Source organism: Arabidopsis lyrata (genome assembly GCF_000004255.2).
Source record: "Arabidopsis lyrata subsp. lyrata unplaced genomic scaffold ARALYscaffold_6, whole genome shotgun sequence".
Lineage (NCBI taxonomy): Eukaryota > Viridiplantae > Streptophyta > Magnoliopsida > Brassicales > Brassicaceae > Arabidopsis > Arabidopsis lyrata.
This window is the reverse complement of record NW_003302550.1, coordinates 20,611,087-20,628,048: the sequence shown is the minus strand read 5'-3', so window position 1 is coordinate 20,628,048 and position 16,962 is coordinate 20,611,087. Positions and strand designations below refer to the sequence as shown.

General features: G+C 30.5%; 4 protein-coding genes across 4 annotated transcripts; 3 read left to right on the top strand and 1 right to left on the bottom strand.

Moving 5' to 3' along the window:
* Positions 1-177: 177 nt before the first annotated feature.
* Positions 178-2,013, top strand: LOC9310722 (F-box protein SKIP8). The gene is made up of 4 exons (XM_002874609.2): positions 178-306; positions 402-721; positions 870-1,066; positions 1,559-2,013. The coding sequence occupies exons 2-4, from the start codon at positions 470-472 to the stop codon at positions 1,806-1,808; spliced, it is 699 nt and encodes a 232-aa protein (XP_002874655.1). The 5' UTR covers positions 178-306; positions 402-469; the 3' UTR covers positions 1,809-2,013.
* A 5,640-nt stretch (positions 2,014-7,653) lies between these two features.
* On the top strand, positions 7,654-9,578 carry LOC9310721 (RNA polymerase II transcriptional coactivator KELP). The gene is made up of 3 exons (XM_021023439.1): positions 7,654-8,038; positions 8,510-8,615; positions 9,290-9,578. The coding sequence occupies exons 1-3, from the start codon at positions 7,727-7,729 to the stop codon at positions 9,379-9,381; spliced, it is 510 nt and encodes a 169-aa protein (XP_020879098.1). The 5' UTR covers positions 7,654-7,726; the 3' UTR covers positions 9,382-9,578.
* A 65-nt stretch (positions 9,579-9,643) lies between these two features.
* Positions 9,644-11,143, bottom strand: LOC110227801. The gene has a single exon (XM_021023440.1). The coding sequence runs from the start codon at positions 10,198-10,200 to the stop codon at positions 9,775-9,777; it is 426 nt and encodes a 141-aa protein (XP_020879099.1). The 5' UTR covers positions 10,201-11,143; the 3' UTR covers positions 9,644-9,774.
* Positions 11,144-12,526: 1,383 nt separating this feature from the next.
* LOC9308612 (S-protein homolog 21) lies at positions 12,527-13,759 on the top strand. The gene is made up of 2 exons (XM_021023649.1): positions 12,527-12,797; positions 13,494-13,759. The coding sequence occupies exons 1-2, from the start codon at positions 12,552-12,554 to the stop codon at positions 13,683-13,685; spliced, it is 438 nt and encodes a 145-aa protein (XP_020879308.1). The 5' UTR covers positions 12,527-12,551; the 3' UTR covers positions 13,686-13,759.
* The last annotated feature ends 3,203 nt before the right edge of the window (positions 13,760-16,962 follow it).

Below are 16,962 nucleotides of genomic sequence, written 5' to 3'. Positions count from 1 at the left end.
ATTGAATTTCCTGAAAAAAAAGCCTCTTGGGCCTAACCTGTCTCATTTATTTCTTTTTCTTGAAGTACCAAAACGACGACGTCTCTGTTTTCTTTTGGATAAACATACATCGGAAATGACCATAATACCCTTCAAACTTAAGGCTATTTCCTACAGTGACACATTTTGATAAACATTTGCGATGGTCAGTTACGGAGTTGGAGACAAAAAAAGCTTCTGAATCTCTCTCTCTCTCTCTCTCTTCTTCGTCTCGCCAAATTCATTTCTAGGGTTTCATCAGAAGAAGGAACCACCATTAAACCCTACGTGCGTCACCTTTCAAGCTCCTTCTTCTCTAGGTGTATTTTTTCTGATTCATGTTTACCAAGTTCTCATGTCTTTATTGTTCTTCATAATCGCAGTATCAATCGCAATCGTTTTCTCCCTCTCTCGATCTGTCCCTTAGTAGAGAAAACTGGACAACAAACCTATGCCTTCGACGCCGCTGGCGAACGGTGTTTCGCCTCCTCTGTGTGGCGTAGAGAGAACGGAGGTTACGGCTTCCTCCACGGTGGCGGATGATAAGCCGGGAGTTTCAATGATGGAACAGTTAGTTCCGGAAATTACAACCCACGCGCTTAGTTACTTGGATTATCCTAGTCTCTGTCGCTTATCCATGACTAATTCCTTGATGAGGAAAGCTGCTAATGATGATAATGCTTGGAAAGCTCTTTATCACAAGGTAAAATTTGGAATCACTAATCACTCATTTGTATTAGCTTTTGTGTATTGGAAATTCAGAAATGATGATTCTAGGTTAAAACATGAATTCTAGGTTTAATGAATGGTTCTCTTTTGTTCTTTGTCTTACTTGTTTTCATGTGTATTAGGATTTTACGATGGAGCAAGATGGTATAACTCCAGTCAATGGGTGGAAAGCTTACTATGCAACTACTAGAGCGATTATTAGTGTCAATACTGAATTCTTCAGCATCATTAGAGACAGAGCGCTTCAAGTGATGGCTCGTTTATGGTTGAACTCGGACTATGTTAAGTGTATCCATGCCTCTGGTGAACTCTTCTCCGGGTAACAACTACTCCACCTTTCATTCATCTCCTTGCTTTTGTATATGAGGAATGGCTTTCATATTATATTTTTGTTTCTGGTTCTGTCATCCTAATGTGTACCTAGCATGTTCAGTATCGGTTTGATGTTATCTTAGTTTGAGTGTACTAGCGGAACAATCTCTTGTGCAGTTCCTAGTGATACAAGATGTTTAAGAGTATTGTTTGATATAGTAAAAACGCTCAAGCGAAAGATTTACAGCAGTAGGATAACATAGTTAACACTGGTATATCCACAGTAGCTTTGATAGAAATTTGGATTCTTTCAGCATATTCAATATCCTGAATAAGAATGGGAAATGTGATTACATTGTTTGAGTCTACTCCACACAATTTCATTCATATGCATCTGTGTTCCAGATTTGGTCATCCTCAAATTGGCTAGAGACATCTTTGTGGATTTGTTTGAAAGAAATCAGTATGAACCATCTATGTTTTGCTCTGTCCAATGCAGGTACAATGAAGTGATGCAAAGCTGGCAACTTTGTTTCAACTGGGAACAAGGGTTTGACTTTCAGGTCCACACGGTTCGCACTCGGATACTAACAGACATGGCTTGGGTCACCATGAAAGCATACCTGAACGTGGACGGTGGTCCATTCCTGATCACCAATGTGTTCGAGTTCCATAATGGAAGGTGGCACATGGTTCATCATCACAGCTCAGTGATGCTCATCGATGATCAACAAGTTGTTGTTCATTGATGATATTATCTCTTAGTTTTTGTTTCCTTCTCTTCTTTTATTTTCACGGGGACCAAAAAATTAAGAAGAAGAAAGAAACTGCATATTGGAGAAATTGGCTTATTAGTTTTTTAGTGTCATTATTTAGTTTTAACTACATGTACTGAATGTTCTTTTTTTCAGTTGCTCTTGAATGGTTGGTCTAATTTTTTTTCCCTAATTTCTATACGGTTTTTCGAATTTAATCAATTGTGACAATGAGAAATTTGATTAAAAGTATTGCAAAATTGTTTTGCACTGTTTGTACAAGACTCGGTACATTTTTGCTGCATCTTACTATTGAATTTACATCGTAATACATTCATATATATACAGAAAATATAAAGTAATCTTCGGAATAATTAAGTTGTAAATTTTTAACAAAAATATATGTGATGAATCTACCAGAAAAAAATAGTTGAATTTTGAATTTTCTGTAAGCTTATGGAGTATAATCTACATATACATTTTTACAGTATTTTTTTGCTTTAATTCTTTTGGATCCGGGTTTGACCCGGTTTTAGTCTATTCGGATCTTGGATAAGCAATTTTAGGGATGTTGTCTTAATTTCAAACTAATAAATGAAGCCTTTATTAATTTCAAACTGAAAAAATTTATGGCAATATTAAAACGAAATTAATTCCTTTATTAATTCATATTTGTTAATTTCCTTAACTTCTCCCCACACCTAATTATTAATTTTCTTTAAGAGAATATGCGTATAACAAAACAAATAAGTTACCTATTTTAATGGTAAATAATCTTATTTGTTATATATATATATGATATCTCTAAACTAACCATATTTGTTATTTACCTTAACTACTTCTAACCATAATTATCTAACTACTTATTTTTATATAGAAAGAATATGTGATTAAAATAAATATTTTGTAAATATTAATTTGGGGACAAATTCTTACGAAAATAATTTGTTTTGTTATAAAATTTAATGTTTGTTATTTTTCTAAATTATTTTTGAAACTAAATTACATAAATACTAATAATAATTTGTCTACACCATAAAATGAAAATAGTTATTTATTTTAAATTTTTATATAATATTACGTAATTTGTTTTAGTTATATTTTCTGATATAGGTGAACAAATTATTTTCGTATTTATGAAAATTATAAAATCTAAATTAGTTTAAAATTTGAAATAACTATAATCCTAAATTTTAATCTTTATGGGTAGGTTTTTTTTTGTGACCAAAAATATTCAATTGGATCTTTCTTTAAATTTTGGCAATATCCAAAATGAAATTAATTTATAAACTCTAAAAATATCTATATTTTTAACTATTTCTATATCTAAACTCTTTATTTATGACATATATTCTTCACGATTTTTACAGAAAAAGATATAAAATATGATGAGTTAATGCTAATTAACAAATTTGAGCTAATTTTTTACAATCTCTCGACCTAATTTAAACAGAATTATATAATTCTCATTTCACTTTTATTTGATGTTATATTTATATTATTTTGAATTATTAGAAATAAATGTAGTTAATAAATTGGGTATTTTTGATAGAAATAATGATAATCGGATATATGAGTATTTTTGACAGCAAAAATAAGAAACCTTACCGGACTTGTATGGTAACTTCTATGTAAATTATTCAATTTAAAATCGAATATTAAATCAACAAATACAATTCCGAAGTATATGGTAACTTCTTCGTTATTTAGGGAAAAAATTTCGCTAAGATATATAGAATCTTCTAATTATCAGATTAACCATCAAATATTCTCTACGATCTTGAACTATGGAAAGTCATAAAGTTGGTTTACTGCAAAATTATAAAAATCGCGAAAGCGCAAATCAAATATGTTAAGATCTTTAACGATAGAAACTGAAATTAATTTCGTTTAGATATTCTGATGCGATTAACTATAGCATATCTACGCTAATTACTTATAGAATATTTTGCAGAATATGCTTTTCTTAAAACCCTAATAAAGCAACCTAATTCTAAACATTATAAATATAGGCTCTGCTATTCGGCAAATCATTTTTCATTCATCCACACAAACTTCTCTCAGCATCTATGCTTCAGTTTTTGAGCAATCTAATTTTTATTTTTCATTGTGTATTCTCTATTTTCTATTAATGATGTTATGTTTCTACGATTTTAATTCTTTTTTTTGTTTTGATATCTCAGCATCTATGCTTCAGTTTTTGAGCAATCTAATTTTTATTTTCATTGTGTATTCTCTATTTTCTATTAATGATGTAATGTTTCTACGATTTTAATTCTTTTTTTTGTTTTGATATCTGTTTAATACAAACGCGTGCGGCGTGTCTAAGTATATGTTTTCCTAAAAACATAGTATTTTCCTTACCCCTAAAACATTCATTACCAAGATTTCAAAATTCCATTTTACCGCTAAATCATAATTAATATGACAGATTTTTATTGTAAACAATTTATCATTTTTTCATACACTACACAATTTTCTCTACTAAAAATATACAATATTAAAATCAATGTCACAACATGTAAAATTAATATTTCCAGCGGTATACCGCGGGCTCTCAACCTGAAAAAGAAAAATTAATTTTATTATTTAGTAAAATTATAGGCCCGCGGTGTACCGCGGGTTAATTTCTAGTAGAAAAGTAAATTGGAAGCAATAATTGTGAAAAGGACCTTTATGAACTTAAGATTGTGATTAATAATCTCGGTTAAAGCAATACGTATAATGAATGCTAATAACATACTCTTTCCGTTTCATAAAGATGGTCGTTTTAAGATTTTAATCTAGTTTTACAAAAAGTACCGTTTTGTTAATGCAGTTATTAAGACAAATTCTCTTTTTTTTATTCTTATTATTTTATCTTACTAATTAGAGAGTGCATTCTCTAGTGTATTAATAGCTAATTGAAATAGAATTTGTTTACTTTTATTAATTTGTGTGACAAATGGTAGAGTGACACTCTTTGTGAAACAGAGGAAGTACTAGACTATCCTATTATAACTGATATCCTTTTTACAAATAGTATCGATATAAATTTTATTTTTGTTTCACAAAAAGTATGGTTTTAAATTTTTAATGTAGTTCTTAAGGCTAAATCTTTTTTTATCCCTATTATTTTAGCTTACTAATTTGAAAGAGAAACTATTTTTGACTGTAATTATAAAGGGTATAGTTGAAATTCAAATAATTTTCTTAATTTATGTGAAGTATGTCAAAATGACACTTTTTGTAAACCAAAAGAAGTACATGTTTCTACAAAATTTAGCAAAATATATGATTATAATTATTATTATTATTATTATCAGATCTATGACTAACCACATATAAGAAGCAAGTAGAATAGTCACCAGTAAAGAGCCGACAACATTATTCGAAGACAATAATGCATGTGTCGCTCAAATAAAAAAAAGTTATATCAAGAGCGACAAAACAAAGCATATGTCTCCAAGGTTTTTCTCCTTCACTCGAGAAAAACAAGGAGGTTGATATCCAATATATATCCGCTCAAGTGACAATGCAACAGACCTATTTATAAAGACGATTCCTACGTCAACATTCAAAAAGCATATTCACAGGATTGGAATACGTCATCTACGAGATCTGTGAAGGAAAGATTATATACTTTTTTCATGGAGAGATTGCGTCATCGTACTATTTTTTTTTTTATCATGGTTTTTACCCAATAAATTTTTTAATGATAAAATTTGGAGTCAATTAGCTGCATGCTAATTATTTGAGAAATAATTAGGTGTGGCATACACAAGTTTTTTTCTTTGCAAAACAAGAGAGAGAAAACTTTGGTTTAGTAAAATTTGGACGAAATTGCCCCTCAAATTAAAAGCGGAAATTTTATGTAGAAGATATATGCGTCATGGAACTTACAGTGGGCCACCACTTATTAAATGCTTCCATCGATAATATATTCTACTACATAATTAAATGTCGTGATATCTTGTTTTTTATCAGATACATGAATATATATCAATACATCGTAATATTCTATTAATATTGTTTACATATGATATATCACTATAAAACATTGTAGTGGTTGTGATAGGTGAGTGAAGTAAATTTAACATTGTAGTGGTTGTGTTGAATTGTATGTTAGTGGCGGAGGAGGTGATGGTGATGTGAATGAAGAATATATTGCGGTTGAAGAGAAGGTGGTGATAGTGAACGGGATAGAAATTATATTGGCGATGACATAGGTGAGACTATAACGATAAATGAATTGAGAGACAAAGATGCTTAACCATCACTAGATTTGTTCTTAGCGTCGTCGGTTGACGGTGTCTCAAATCATCTCTAACAGAAGCTCAATAATAACGAACGACACCCAAACATACGACGTCTCTATACCGAATTTTTTTTAAGGTTTATGGAGTACATTTTAATCAGAAATATGCACGAGTTTATTGAATTCAAAATATCATAATTTTAGATGCAATCAGTTTCACAATTAAGAAGAATCATTTGTTTGGGGTTTTCATAAAGTAAAGAAAAAAAAAAAAAAAAAAAATAATAAAAGGAAAGAGAAAAGAAGAAGGAAGGAAGAAAGAATGAAGAGTCTAAATGGTAACATTAGTTTTGAGGAATTGTTGAGGAATTTTGGTGGAAAAAAAAATGTTACATCATTTGAAGATTTGAGGAATTTTTGAGGAATTGGTGGAATTCTTGAGGAATTTTTTTTGTTAGGCTTTTTTTTTTTAATTAAAAATTAAATTATACTTGAAACCAAAATATATAATAATTATGTTTGATAACACTATACATATATTAACTTAAAACTTTCAATAATTTTTGTAACCTTAAAAACTTTTAGAAATTTTAGAGAATTTAATTAATTTAAAAACATAAATCAGATTCGTGTTTAGCTAACTTAATTATATTTCTAATATAGTAATTTTAAATTTCTTCAAAATTCAACCTTATTTTTTACAAGTTACAAGGTTTTCATAATATTTTGTTTTTAACTAATTTTATTGGAAATGTTTTTCCTAATTAAAATTTTTAGAAGTTTATTTGATTAATTAATTTTTCAAAAAATTCAGCCAGATTCAGCAGTTACCATTTGAACTTTAAATTATTCAGCAAGATTCCGCAAGAAATCACAAATAAATTCAGCTAGATTCAGCAATTCAGCCAGATTCAACCGGATTCCTCGGTTACCATTTAGACCCGAAGTGTTTGATTTTAGGGGTATTTTAGTCTTTTTGTAATGTTTTCAAATGATCATTTATTTACAGGTTTGCCACTTCTCCTTTGACTTAAATACTTCTCAGTCTTAGGGTATGTAGTGTAATTACTCTAAAATTTGTAGGAAAACAATATGCAATATATCAATAATGATAGATACTTAAAGAGGAGTATTGAAAAACAAAGTGATTATCCATCACTAGATTTGATCATTTGGTCTCATATTTAATCTTATCTTTAGAACATTACTTGGCCATCAAATTCTTTTATTCCCAAATAATTAATACTTATATTGTTCTACGTTTACTATATATATATCTAATCTACTCAATTATTGGGTTTTTTGTTATAACTGTAAAACTATATAGGTTTATATATTATTTCATAAAAAGAGAAACCAATAATTGAGTAGATTAGATAAGGTAAAGAGAAATCTACTTTTCGGTTCAGATACTGGTTACGCAATCTAACTCCGTACCGTACCGTACCGAACAGATGTCAGCTTTTACTCCGGTTTAGATTTTGGTTAACGTAAGCAAACTTTTCGAGACGATGACCTAATAGATGCCACGTAGGATCACCGAAACAATAAAACGACACCGTATTAAACCCAAAAATCTACCCATAAAAGTCCCAAAAAAATTCTCCGATACCCGATTTAGTTAAAAACTCATTCACCGATTTTCAAAATCACGACGGAGAAAAAAAACCTAAAAATGGAGAAAGAGACGAAGGAGAAGATCGAGAGAACTGTGAGAGAGATACTCAATGAATCAGATATGAAAGAGATGACAGAGTTCAAGGTTCGTCAACTTGCTTCGGAGGGACTCGGAATCGATCTCTCTGAGAAATCTCACAAAGCCTTTGTACGAAGTGTCGTGGAAAAATTCCTTCACGAAGAGAGAGCGAGAGACTATGAAAAATCGCAAGTCAATAAGGAAGAAGAAGAAGAAGAAGAAGATGGAGATAAGGATTGTGGTAAAGGAAACAAAGAGTTTGATGATGACGGCGATCTTATCATTTGTCGGGTTTGATTTCATTGCTCTTTGTTGAATTCGATTCTCTGTTTTGCTTGAAATGGATTGATTTTGATTCGAGGTTAATGAATTTGAAATTCTAGAGGAGATGATAGTCGATTTTTGTGAAGCAGAGCTTGTGAATTAGTTGAAATGGTGTGTTCTGAATTGTCACTGGTTTTGATTTCATTGCTCTTTGTTGAATTCGATTCTCGATTTTGCTTGAAATTGGATTGATTTTGATTTGATGTGATTTAACTTGGCCTATTAGAGAAGCTAATAGTCTCTACTCAATCGATGTTTTTGAAGCAGAGCTTTTGAATTAGTGTTCTGAATTCTGACTGATATTTTGTGCTGAATCGATTTTTCGATTTTGCTCTAATCGGTGTTTGTTTTAGGAAGCAGAGGTTGTGAATTAGTTGAATGTGTTGTGTTTTGAATTGTGTGACTGATTCATGATTTTTGTTGTGGGTTTATGTTTAGCTATCGGATAAGAGAAGAGTGACGATTCAGGAATTTAAAGGGAAGACTTTGGTTTCTATTAGAGAGTATTACAAGAAAGATGGCAAAGAACTTCCTACTTCTAAAGGTACTTACTTGAAAGCTAAGAGAGCTTAGTTCTAAAACAATTTGTTTCGGAAGGAAGACATTGTAGAACCAAATTCTTCAATTTGTGTGTCCAAATGCTTCTTCCATTTGTGTGTTTATGTGAAAATGTTTCTTTCAAGTTCCACTTTTGAGTTGCATCAAAGTCCTTCGTGTTCATAATCTCGAAATTTGAAGTCTATGTGGATTAAGAGTTGCTAGTGTGGTAGTGTTGTGGGTGTGTTAAGTTCCATTCTAGTACTAAAAAGCTTTGCTGATTAGAAACCATTTTGGTTGAAATGTTTTCATTAGTATTTTCTTTTCTTGGAAAATTGAGAGTTATATGACTTGGAACAATTCTTCAGTTGATTTTTATCGTAATTTAGTCTAACCTCACGCTTCCTAAACTTGCTTTGGATACATCTTTAGTCTCTTCTTTTTTTTTTCAAACCATTTTTATATTTTTCAAGTATTTGAATTTGTGGTAAGTCCTGATATAGATTTTGTTTTATCTATATGAATTGTAATGTGGTTTTGAATATAGTTCATCTTTTCTTCTCTGTAGCAAGTTTATCTACCATTAAAAATGTCAAATCATTGTTTTCAAAATCAACAATTGTGAGAGAAATTTTTTTTTCTTCATTTCCAGTCTCTGAGATGTTATAATGTTCTCTTCAGGAATAAGCTTAACAGATGAACAATGGTCAACCTTCAAGAAAAACATTCCAGCCATCGAAAATGCTGTCAAGAAAATGGAATCGCGTGTCTGAATGAAGAACATGTGATGATGATTATCTCTAAACATGTGTAAGTGTCTTCTTAATTAGTGGTTCGAATGTTCTCATCTCATGTAACTGTATTTTTTTTTCTTGTTCTCTCGAATTGGTCGTAGTGTGTTTCCTCTCGAGGACTCAGTTAACGAGCTATTATCCTGAGTACTGAGTAAGTTGTACCCATTTCGCTTTAACCGGTTCCAAAAACTCTAAACCGAAGTACAAAACCATCTAATAGAAAGCCGACTGAAACCAAAAATCAAACAGAACCAAATGTATTTATATATATATTTTTTTCATTTCTCAAATGAATTTACATTTATGTACAATATACACCTTTTGCTAGGAATACAAATGAGAAACCCTGCAAAACACCCGCAATCATCGAACCTAACAGAAGTAGTTCTCATTGTTTTTCCGGGGCCGGGACGATAAGCTTTTAACTCTGACCATGTCCGAGGCAGAGGTTGAAGAAACTAAAGCTTCTGCTGCAGCAAACCTGAGCTGATCAATCAAAGCATGTGTATTGCCTTCAACCGCCAAAATCTCTTCAAGCTGCTTACTTCCGATCACAACTTTCGCTTTCCACACACCATTTCTTCTTTGCGGTGACACTTGTATCTTTGGCCCAAGTACTCCTCTAGGGCTTGTTGTGCCTTGTCTAACAAGAGACCCTAAGGTTTTCTCTCTAGTTATTGGCAACGAGCTGCATCTCCGGCTTCTGTAATATTCTTCCATAATGTTTCTTGAATCTGTCGCAATTACAGTAACCGAACCACCACCATCGGATACTGCTCTTTGCGAACAATTCCCCATCTTCACAGAAACAAAAAAATGAAAGAAGAAAAGAAAGAATCAGAGAGTTTAAAACTAAATTTTGAGTTTGATTTGACTGTTCTTGGTTCAAGAATGAGTTTATAAATACTAAATAGAGAGTAACTCTGAGACAAGGATTGATCAAACAGTCTCTTCGTTGTCTCTTAATCACTACTTGCATTGCATGTGATACTCCACGCTGTGTATAATAATATTACCTTATCCTCATTCTTTAAAACTCATTTTTCTAAAAATTTGTCTTTTTTTGTTCTCTTGCATTCATGTTGTTATGTTTCTCTTCTAGATAAAAATCTTATAAAAGATGCCAGCAATATAGCAAATATTTGAACTGAATATCTTCTGGATAGACTAAAAGTGATTATTTTTTATTATACTTATATAAATACACATATATACAAACTGTAATATGTAATCTTATCATAATACAAGAAATATATATGTATGACTACATAAGGACAAATAGTTAATATGACCCGTGGGGATGAACCAATAATGTGTTTGATTTTCATTTATTAATTTTGGAGTTGCACTATGCAATAACTAAGCTATTAGCTTATTACATTAGGAACATATCATCATTCTTATATTGTTTCTTTTTTGTTTTTTCAACTTATGGATAATTTTGTTGTAGGACTATTTGGGTTGGTAGGGAAGGAATATCAGATCCGTGACCTTATTAAATTTTAATAGGCATATATCTGTTAACCGATTACTATTTTCATTAAATCATTCATTAGTTAAAATAGATGAGCGAAAGCCACTGGTCGAACCAAACGTTTCGTATCATATCTACAAAGCGGAAAAATGAGAAAGAGTCCAACCGGATACGAACCAGTGACCTCTCGAACTGCAGTCCAATGCTTTACCACTGAGGCACTGAGCTATGACCTCTTTTGTTCGTAATTTTTTTTAATTGACAGCTCATTTGTTCGTTAATCATTATTTTTTTTTTTTATCTATTTTTTTTTATCGTTAATCATTATTTAAAAGTGTAATCGTTAATCATTTTTTTTATCGTTAATCATTATTTAATGAAAGTATAATCGTTAATGGACTTTACAGGTTTGGGTTTGAGCTGGTTATTTTACCCTTATGTTAACTTTTATTGAATCTATTACACATTTTGCATACTTTTTTTTTTTTTTTACATGAAACTATTACACAATTTTTTTGCGGTAAAAAGAAATAGATGTGAAATCATTTGCTAATCAATCAATGATATAGACAGTCACTATCACTGTGAAATCATTTGGCTTACATAGATTATTTTCTCTATATATTAAAGGGAGATTGACAAAAATAGCAATAAAATAAGTTTTTCTTCCAAAAATACTATATTTGAAAAGTTCCACAAATAGAACTATAAACTTTAAATAAATATTAAATATGCATAATTAGTTTAATTAAAATAAATAAATAAATAAAATTGGAAATTTTCCCGCCAAAAAAGAATATATCTAAGCTTTCATGAATTCATGAATTTTAGGAAGGATTCCACCTAATTCAGGAAGGGTTTCCCGATTCGTGAAATCCTTCCTAAATAACGTGAAATCCTTCCTAAAATTCGTGGAATCCTTCCTGAATTTATGGGATTTTTTTCTGGCGGGAAAAGTCGGACGGAATTTTTTGAGACGGGAAAAATTTTGACGGAATTTTGTTTTGGTTTAAAAATATTAACGATGAATTTGTGATTTTTTGTATTTATTTATAATTATTTATTAATTCAAAAAATCAAAAATAAAGTGCTATTTTTGTCTAATAAACTTTTGAGAGCTATTTTTGTCCCAAAAACTTGATTTGGGGCTATTAGAGGCAATTTCTCTATATTAAAAGAGAGTCAATTTTGATAAACTTATAAACTCTATTTTTATATTGTATATCATAAAAATTTGACAAATAAATAAAAACTTAAACTATAAGTTGCCTTAATAAAACTAATTCATTAATATAATTGACTCCGTGAACAAATGTTATATAGAAAAAAACTATTTGTACATTAGATATGCTAGTTTCAAAACGAAAGATTTGTTAAAAATAAACAAAAATAGTTGAAAAAAGAAAGGAATACAAAGTAAATTAAAATATCTAAATGTGTTAAAGAAAATTTTGCAAGTAATTTAATTCAAGATTTGATTGTTTGTTTGTTTTCATTATTTTAAATATTTTAAAGAAACATATATTAAAAATAAATGATAGGATATCATTAACCATATAAGAGAGAACAAAACTAATGAAATTAAATATATCAATAAATGTGACATTATATATATATATATATCTATATATTTATAATTCATGTAAAAGACAAAAACATATAGAAAGAAAAAACAATGATAGAAAAAATTATAATATATTGCCTCTTGTTCGCCTTTTCAATCCAAAGAACAGACTCTATTCTTGCATTTAGACGTTTTAACATTGAAATTTCAAATCATCTTGAGGGTAACAAACAACTTATGGTCCAGTGTAGATCTGGTGTGAATTCGACCCAGGTTGTTTTTCTTGCATTCAGTGGTGTGTTCAAATTTCCTATAATACTTGATTTTAAGACATTGATATGGTGCAACTTATGGAAGGTAATTTTTTTTTTTTAAAAAAACTTCTTTCACATTCTTAAATCTGAATGTATATATTTACAATTGTTATCTTGTCCATTACGAATAGTTTTGGTTTTTAAGTAAAATATGATTATGCTAATCTCATATATATATATATATATATATATATATTGGATAAAAAACAAGTACATTCATTTACAAAATCTGAATTTTCTTATCGTTCTATAGTTATATCGCGAAGACAAATAATTTTACATAGGATTTGAATAGTTATATATATATATTCAGTGCCAGCTCTAAGGGTGTGCCAAAGGAACAAAAACACAGGGTCCTCCAAAAAAAAATTCAAATTTCTTTAAGATTTAGGGTCCAAAATTTTCACTATTTAAAAAACTTTATTATTGAAAAGCCAATTTTTATACATCAGGACAAGGTCTCGAATAATTTTGAACCGGCCCTGTATATATTATACAATTTACTGTAAGTAGCTGAACTATAATTACCCATACGTTGGTAAATAAATTGTTTTGCTTTTGTGGACGGGAAACTATTTGTTGGTCAAAAATATTCTACTCTTCAAACGGATTGTTTTGGAGCATCTACAATAACTATTGCAACCTCTATTGTTTATATCATTATATGATCTTTCATCGCTCTATATTTATGTTTTTATTTAGAAAAAATTGGGATCATCTTTGCTATAATATCTTTCAGGGACCTGATTTTAAGCAACATGTGAGTTTTGACGCATTTGTTGAGAAAGAGAGTTTTATACATGATGTATGTGGGAGTATGAAGCCTAACGTATGTTTCTGGCAAGCGCAAGACGATGGAATATGGGTACGTAATAATCCAACCGGTGATCTCAAGATCTCTTTACCAAGGCATTACCAACATCGACATTGAGGAAGCTCACGCATCAAATTGGAATGCGGAGACTTAAGGACTTGCAGGGATGACCAAAACAGGGGGAGTAATACGTGCTGTACTCTTTTTCCTTAACCATGGTTTTGTCCCAATGGGTTTTCCTGGTAAGGTTTTAATGAGGCAGCATCCCCAAGCGTATTACTGAGATCCTTTGGCATCTACACGGTTATGTCATCCAAGGGGGAGTGTTATAAACCACATGTTGGATGGACTCCATAACCGTGGACCTTATGCATATTCTAGAAGGCCCATGTCCATGTCCTAGAAGGCCCATGCCCATGTTCTTGAAGATTCTCCTTATGACGGCCTATATTGTACTTAGTGGGCTTTTGGGCTTTAGGGTTTACTAGCCCAATGGGGATTTGTCTCCCCTCATCATGTATATATATGTATCGAAATCTCATTCATTAATCAATAGAACAACACAGTTTACAACATAATAATTAATTTAAAGATAGTAATGGTAATGAAATCAAAATTAAAGAATTAATATTACATTAATTTCAAAATTAAATATTATTTATTTTTATTTTTTTGTCAACCACACATTAATTAAAAAGTAACTCCATGATTGGTTGCCCAATCAGGAGGAGAAGAGTTTACAAAAGTAGCTTCCGAGAGTAGAAGTCTAGAAGATCGAGCTAAACAATCCGCCTTAGAATTACATATACGAGAAATATAAGAAAGCGAGAAAAAGGGAAAAGAAGCAATAAAACCGGTAATTGAGGCATGTGATACTTCTATTTTGATAGAAGAGTGATCACACTAACCGAAATTTTATGTAGTCGATGTTTGCATAATGTAGTGCTTAATTAGGTAGTAGACATTTAGCGGTAAATTACTCATATATATGTTTTTTTTGGACAAACGTGGGTTTCGCCCTAGTATATATAAAAGTTGATCAACTTTCTCCATATGAATGACACATCATCACACAAGAAAATGACATGTATCATTCAACATTATTTAAATTAAAAATCAGCAAAATTAATTGAAAGAAAATCAAAAGTCTCATATTGTGTTAAATCCTCCAATAATCCATTTCTTAAATGATTTCTTCAAAATAAAAATAAAAGTATAAAATTATTTTAATAAATCAATTACTACTTTTATTTTACTTTTATTATTTTTCTAAATTTAGTAGTCAATGGTCATCACTCGATAACGACTAAATAATTATTTGTGTTGTAGTTTAGTTATTTGCTACCTAATATCTTATTAGTTTAGTAATTTTACCTTGAATATTTTTTTATTATTACGTTATGTTTCATATCTTATCATATGACATTCTCTCTTTTCATTTTTGTATCTTATTTGTAAGATCGTAACATTGACATGCAAAATTTTACAAGTAATAGGCTTTTGAGACGTTAGACATACCACGAAATTCAAGACAAATCCATTTCTCTTATATGGCTATATGCAATAGCATAAAATCTAAAAGTGTTACTTAAATAACTCTTTAATTTTTGCTTTCTTTTTCTTCTTTTCATACGAAAACTCTTGCGATCAAAATATCTTATATTCTTGTTGTCTGTATTCATGATAATGAACAAATACTAGAATCTTAGATATAAAAATAATTATATTATATATGAAAATGTATAATTTGATATTTAGAGTCAAAAACGAATCTAACAATAAAAATTGTAAGTACAAAAGATGAGTCTAATTTTATTAAGTATACAATAACAAACAAAAAATAAACACAAATTAGCAACAAAAACAATTAACATATTTTGATCTTAATAATTTTCAAAACAAACCCACGCGTAACGTGGGAATTCATCTAGTACTTTTATAATCAAAACTCAATATTCCGATTAAGGAATACCGATAAATTTATGAAATCCGTCGCTACTTTGTTGTACAGACGGTTGTACTATTTGAAGATCTTGTAACATCAAAATACTGAATTTAAAGGTTTTACATCAAAATTTAGAGTAAGATTAAGTCACCTAAAGATTCAAATATAACAAATGTTTAGAGAATTCAACTATATATATATATATATATATATATATATATGTAAAAATTACTCAGAATGACCCATATCTTATGTTAAATAACTAGGTTGACTCTGTTTTGAAAGGGATAACTAGAATGACCTACATGTGAAAAGACATTCTAGCCAGTTTTAAGTTTATATTAACCAAATTGCCATTTTGCTTTAATTTTGAAAATATTTTTTTTGGTTTTTTATTATTTACCAAATGAAAAACCTAAAACCTTTTGAGATTCTCTCTCATTTTTTCTCCATCGTCGAGCCACAAAATTCCAGAGAGAAAAATTCTCTCGCCTTCTTCTCCTGTGAGTTCTTCGACGCAGCTTCTCCGGCGAATGCTTAGACGCTGCTTCTCACGGAGTTGTTTTCTCCAGAGCACCTGTCTAAAAACAAAACCTAAATTCTCAACTCTTCTTCTCCAGATTTCGCCGCCACCATATGTGGTTCGTCTTCTCCTCTCTGCCACCAACTTTCCTCGGTCGAGTCGTCTTCTCTTCTTCGTCACAAACTGTCATCGGCCGCATCGTCTTCTCCTTTTTGCTACCAACTGGTTTGGCGGTTTTTGATGGTGGTTCTCTGCAAGGCGATTATATGACAACAACAACGAATTTGGAGAAGAAGAAGGCGGCAGCGACAATGGTGTAAAACAATTTTAAACCCTAATCACTTTTTGTGGTAAATGAATTTGCAGGTTTAGATTTGATAAGTTGTAGGTTTCTTGTTCTAAGTTTCAGGTTTTGTTAGATAATTAGCTTAAGTTTGTAAAATGTTTGCATGTTTTTATATAAGAAACTTAGCTTAGGTTGAGGTTTGAGAGTTAGCTCATCGCAGTTTTTGTTGTTGTTTGATGACATATTTATTGGTTTGTGTTCGCAGTTTTATCTGTTTCTTCGCAAATTTTTTATAAGTGTTTGCAGATTTATTTGTTGCTCATCGCAGATTTGTTTGTTGGTTGTATAACTTATTTTATTTTGATGGCAGATTTATCTGTTAGTCATCAAAGCACAAGATTCAGATTGACAAGCACAAGATTCAGGTTGGAGAGCTCAATATCGAAGTTAAATTATACGAGAAAGAGATACAAGAGCTAGGAAATTTCAAAAACATGGTTGTGTGCGCTTTTCGTCATGATCGTGATTTATTATTTCATCATTACGTAAGAGTTTGTATGAGCTTATGTTGTGATTAATTTTGTAATGGCCTACGAAAAGAAAAGAATATGGTCCATTAAGTAACTTAAGCCAATATCTC

Excerpts from the sequence above, each read along its gene's own strand:
- LOC9310722 (XM_002874609.2), top strand. The coding sequence starts at position 470 with ATGCCTTCGACGCCGCTGGCGAACGGTGTTTCGCCTCCTCTGTGTGGC. Across the intron at positions 722-869 it reads GGAAAGCTCTTTATCACAAG|GATTTTACGATGGAGCAAGA; the intron begins GTAAAATTTGGA and ends CATGTGTATTAG. Across the intron at positions 1,067-1,558 it reads TCTGGTGAACTCTTCTCCGG|GTACAATGAAGTGATGCAAA; the intron begins GTAACAACTACT and ends TGTCCAATGCAG.
- LOC9310721 (XM_021023439.1), top strand. The coding sequence starts at position 7,727 with ATGGAGAAAGAGACGAAGGAGAAGATCGAGAGAACTGTGAGAGAGATA. Across the intron at positions 8,039-8,509 it reads GCGATCTTATCATTTGTCGG|CTATCGGATAAGAGAAGAGT; the intron begins GTTTGATTTCAT and ends GTTTATGTTTAG. Across the intron at positions 8,616-9,289 it reads AGAACTTCCTACTTCTAAAG|GAATAAGCTTAACAGATGAA; the intron begins GTACTTACTTGA and ends TGTTCTCTTCAG.
- LOC110227801 (XM_021023440.1), bottom strand. The coding sequence starts at position 10,200 with ATGGGGAATTGTTCGCAAAGAGCAGTATCCGATGGTGGTGGTTCGGTT.
- LOC9308612 (XM_021023649.1), top strand. The coding sequence starts at position 12,552 with ATGATAGAAAAAATTATAATATATTGCCTCTTGTTCGCCTTTTCAATC. Across the intron at positions 12,798-13,493 it reads TATGGTGCAACTTATGGAAG|GGACCTGATTTTAAGCAACA; the intron begins GTAATTTTTTTT and ends AATATCTTTCAG.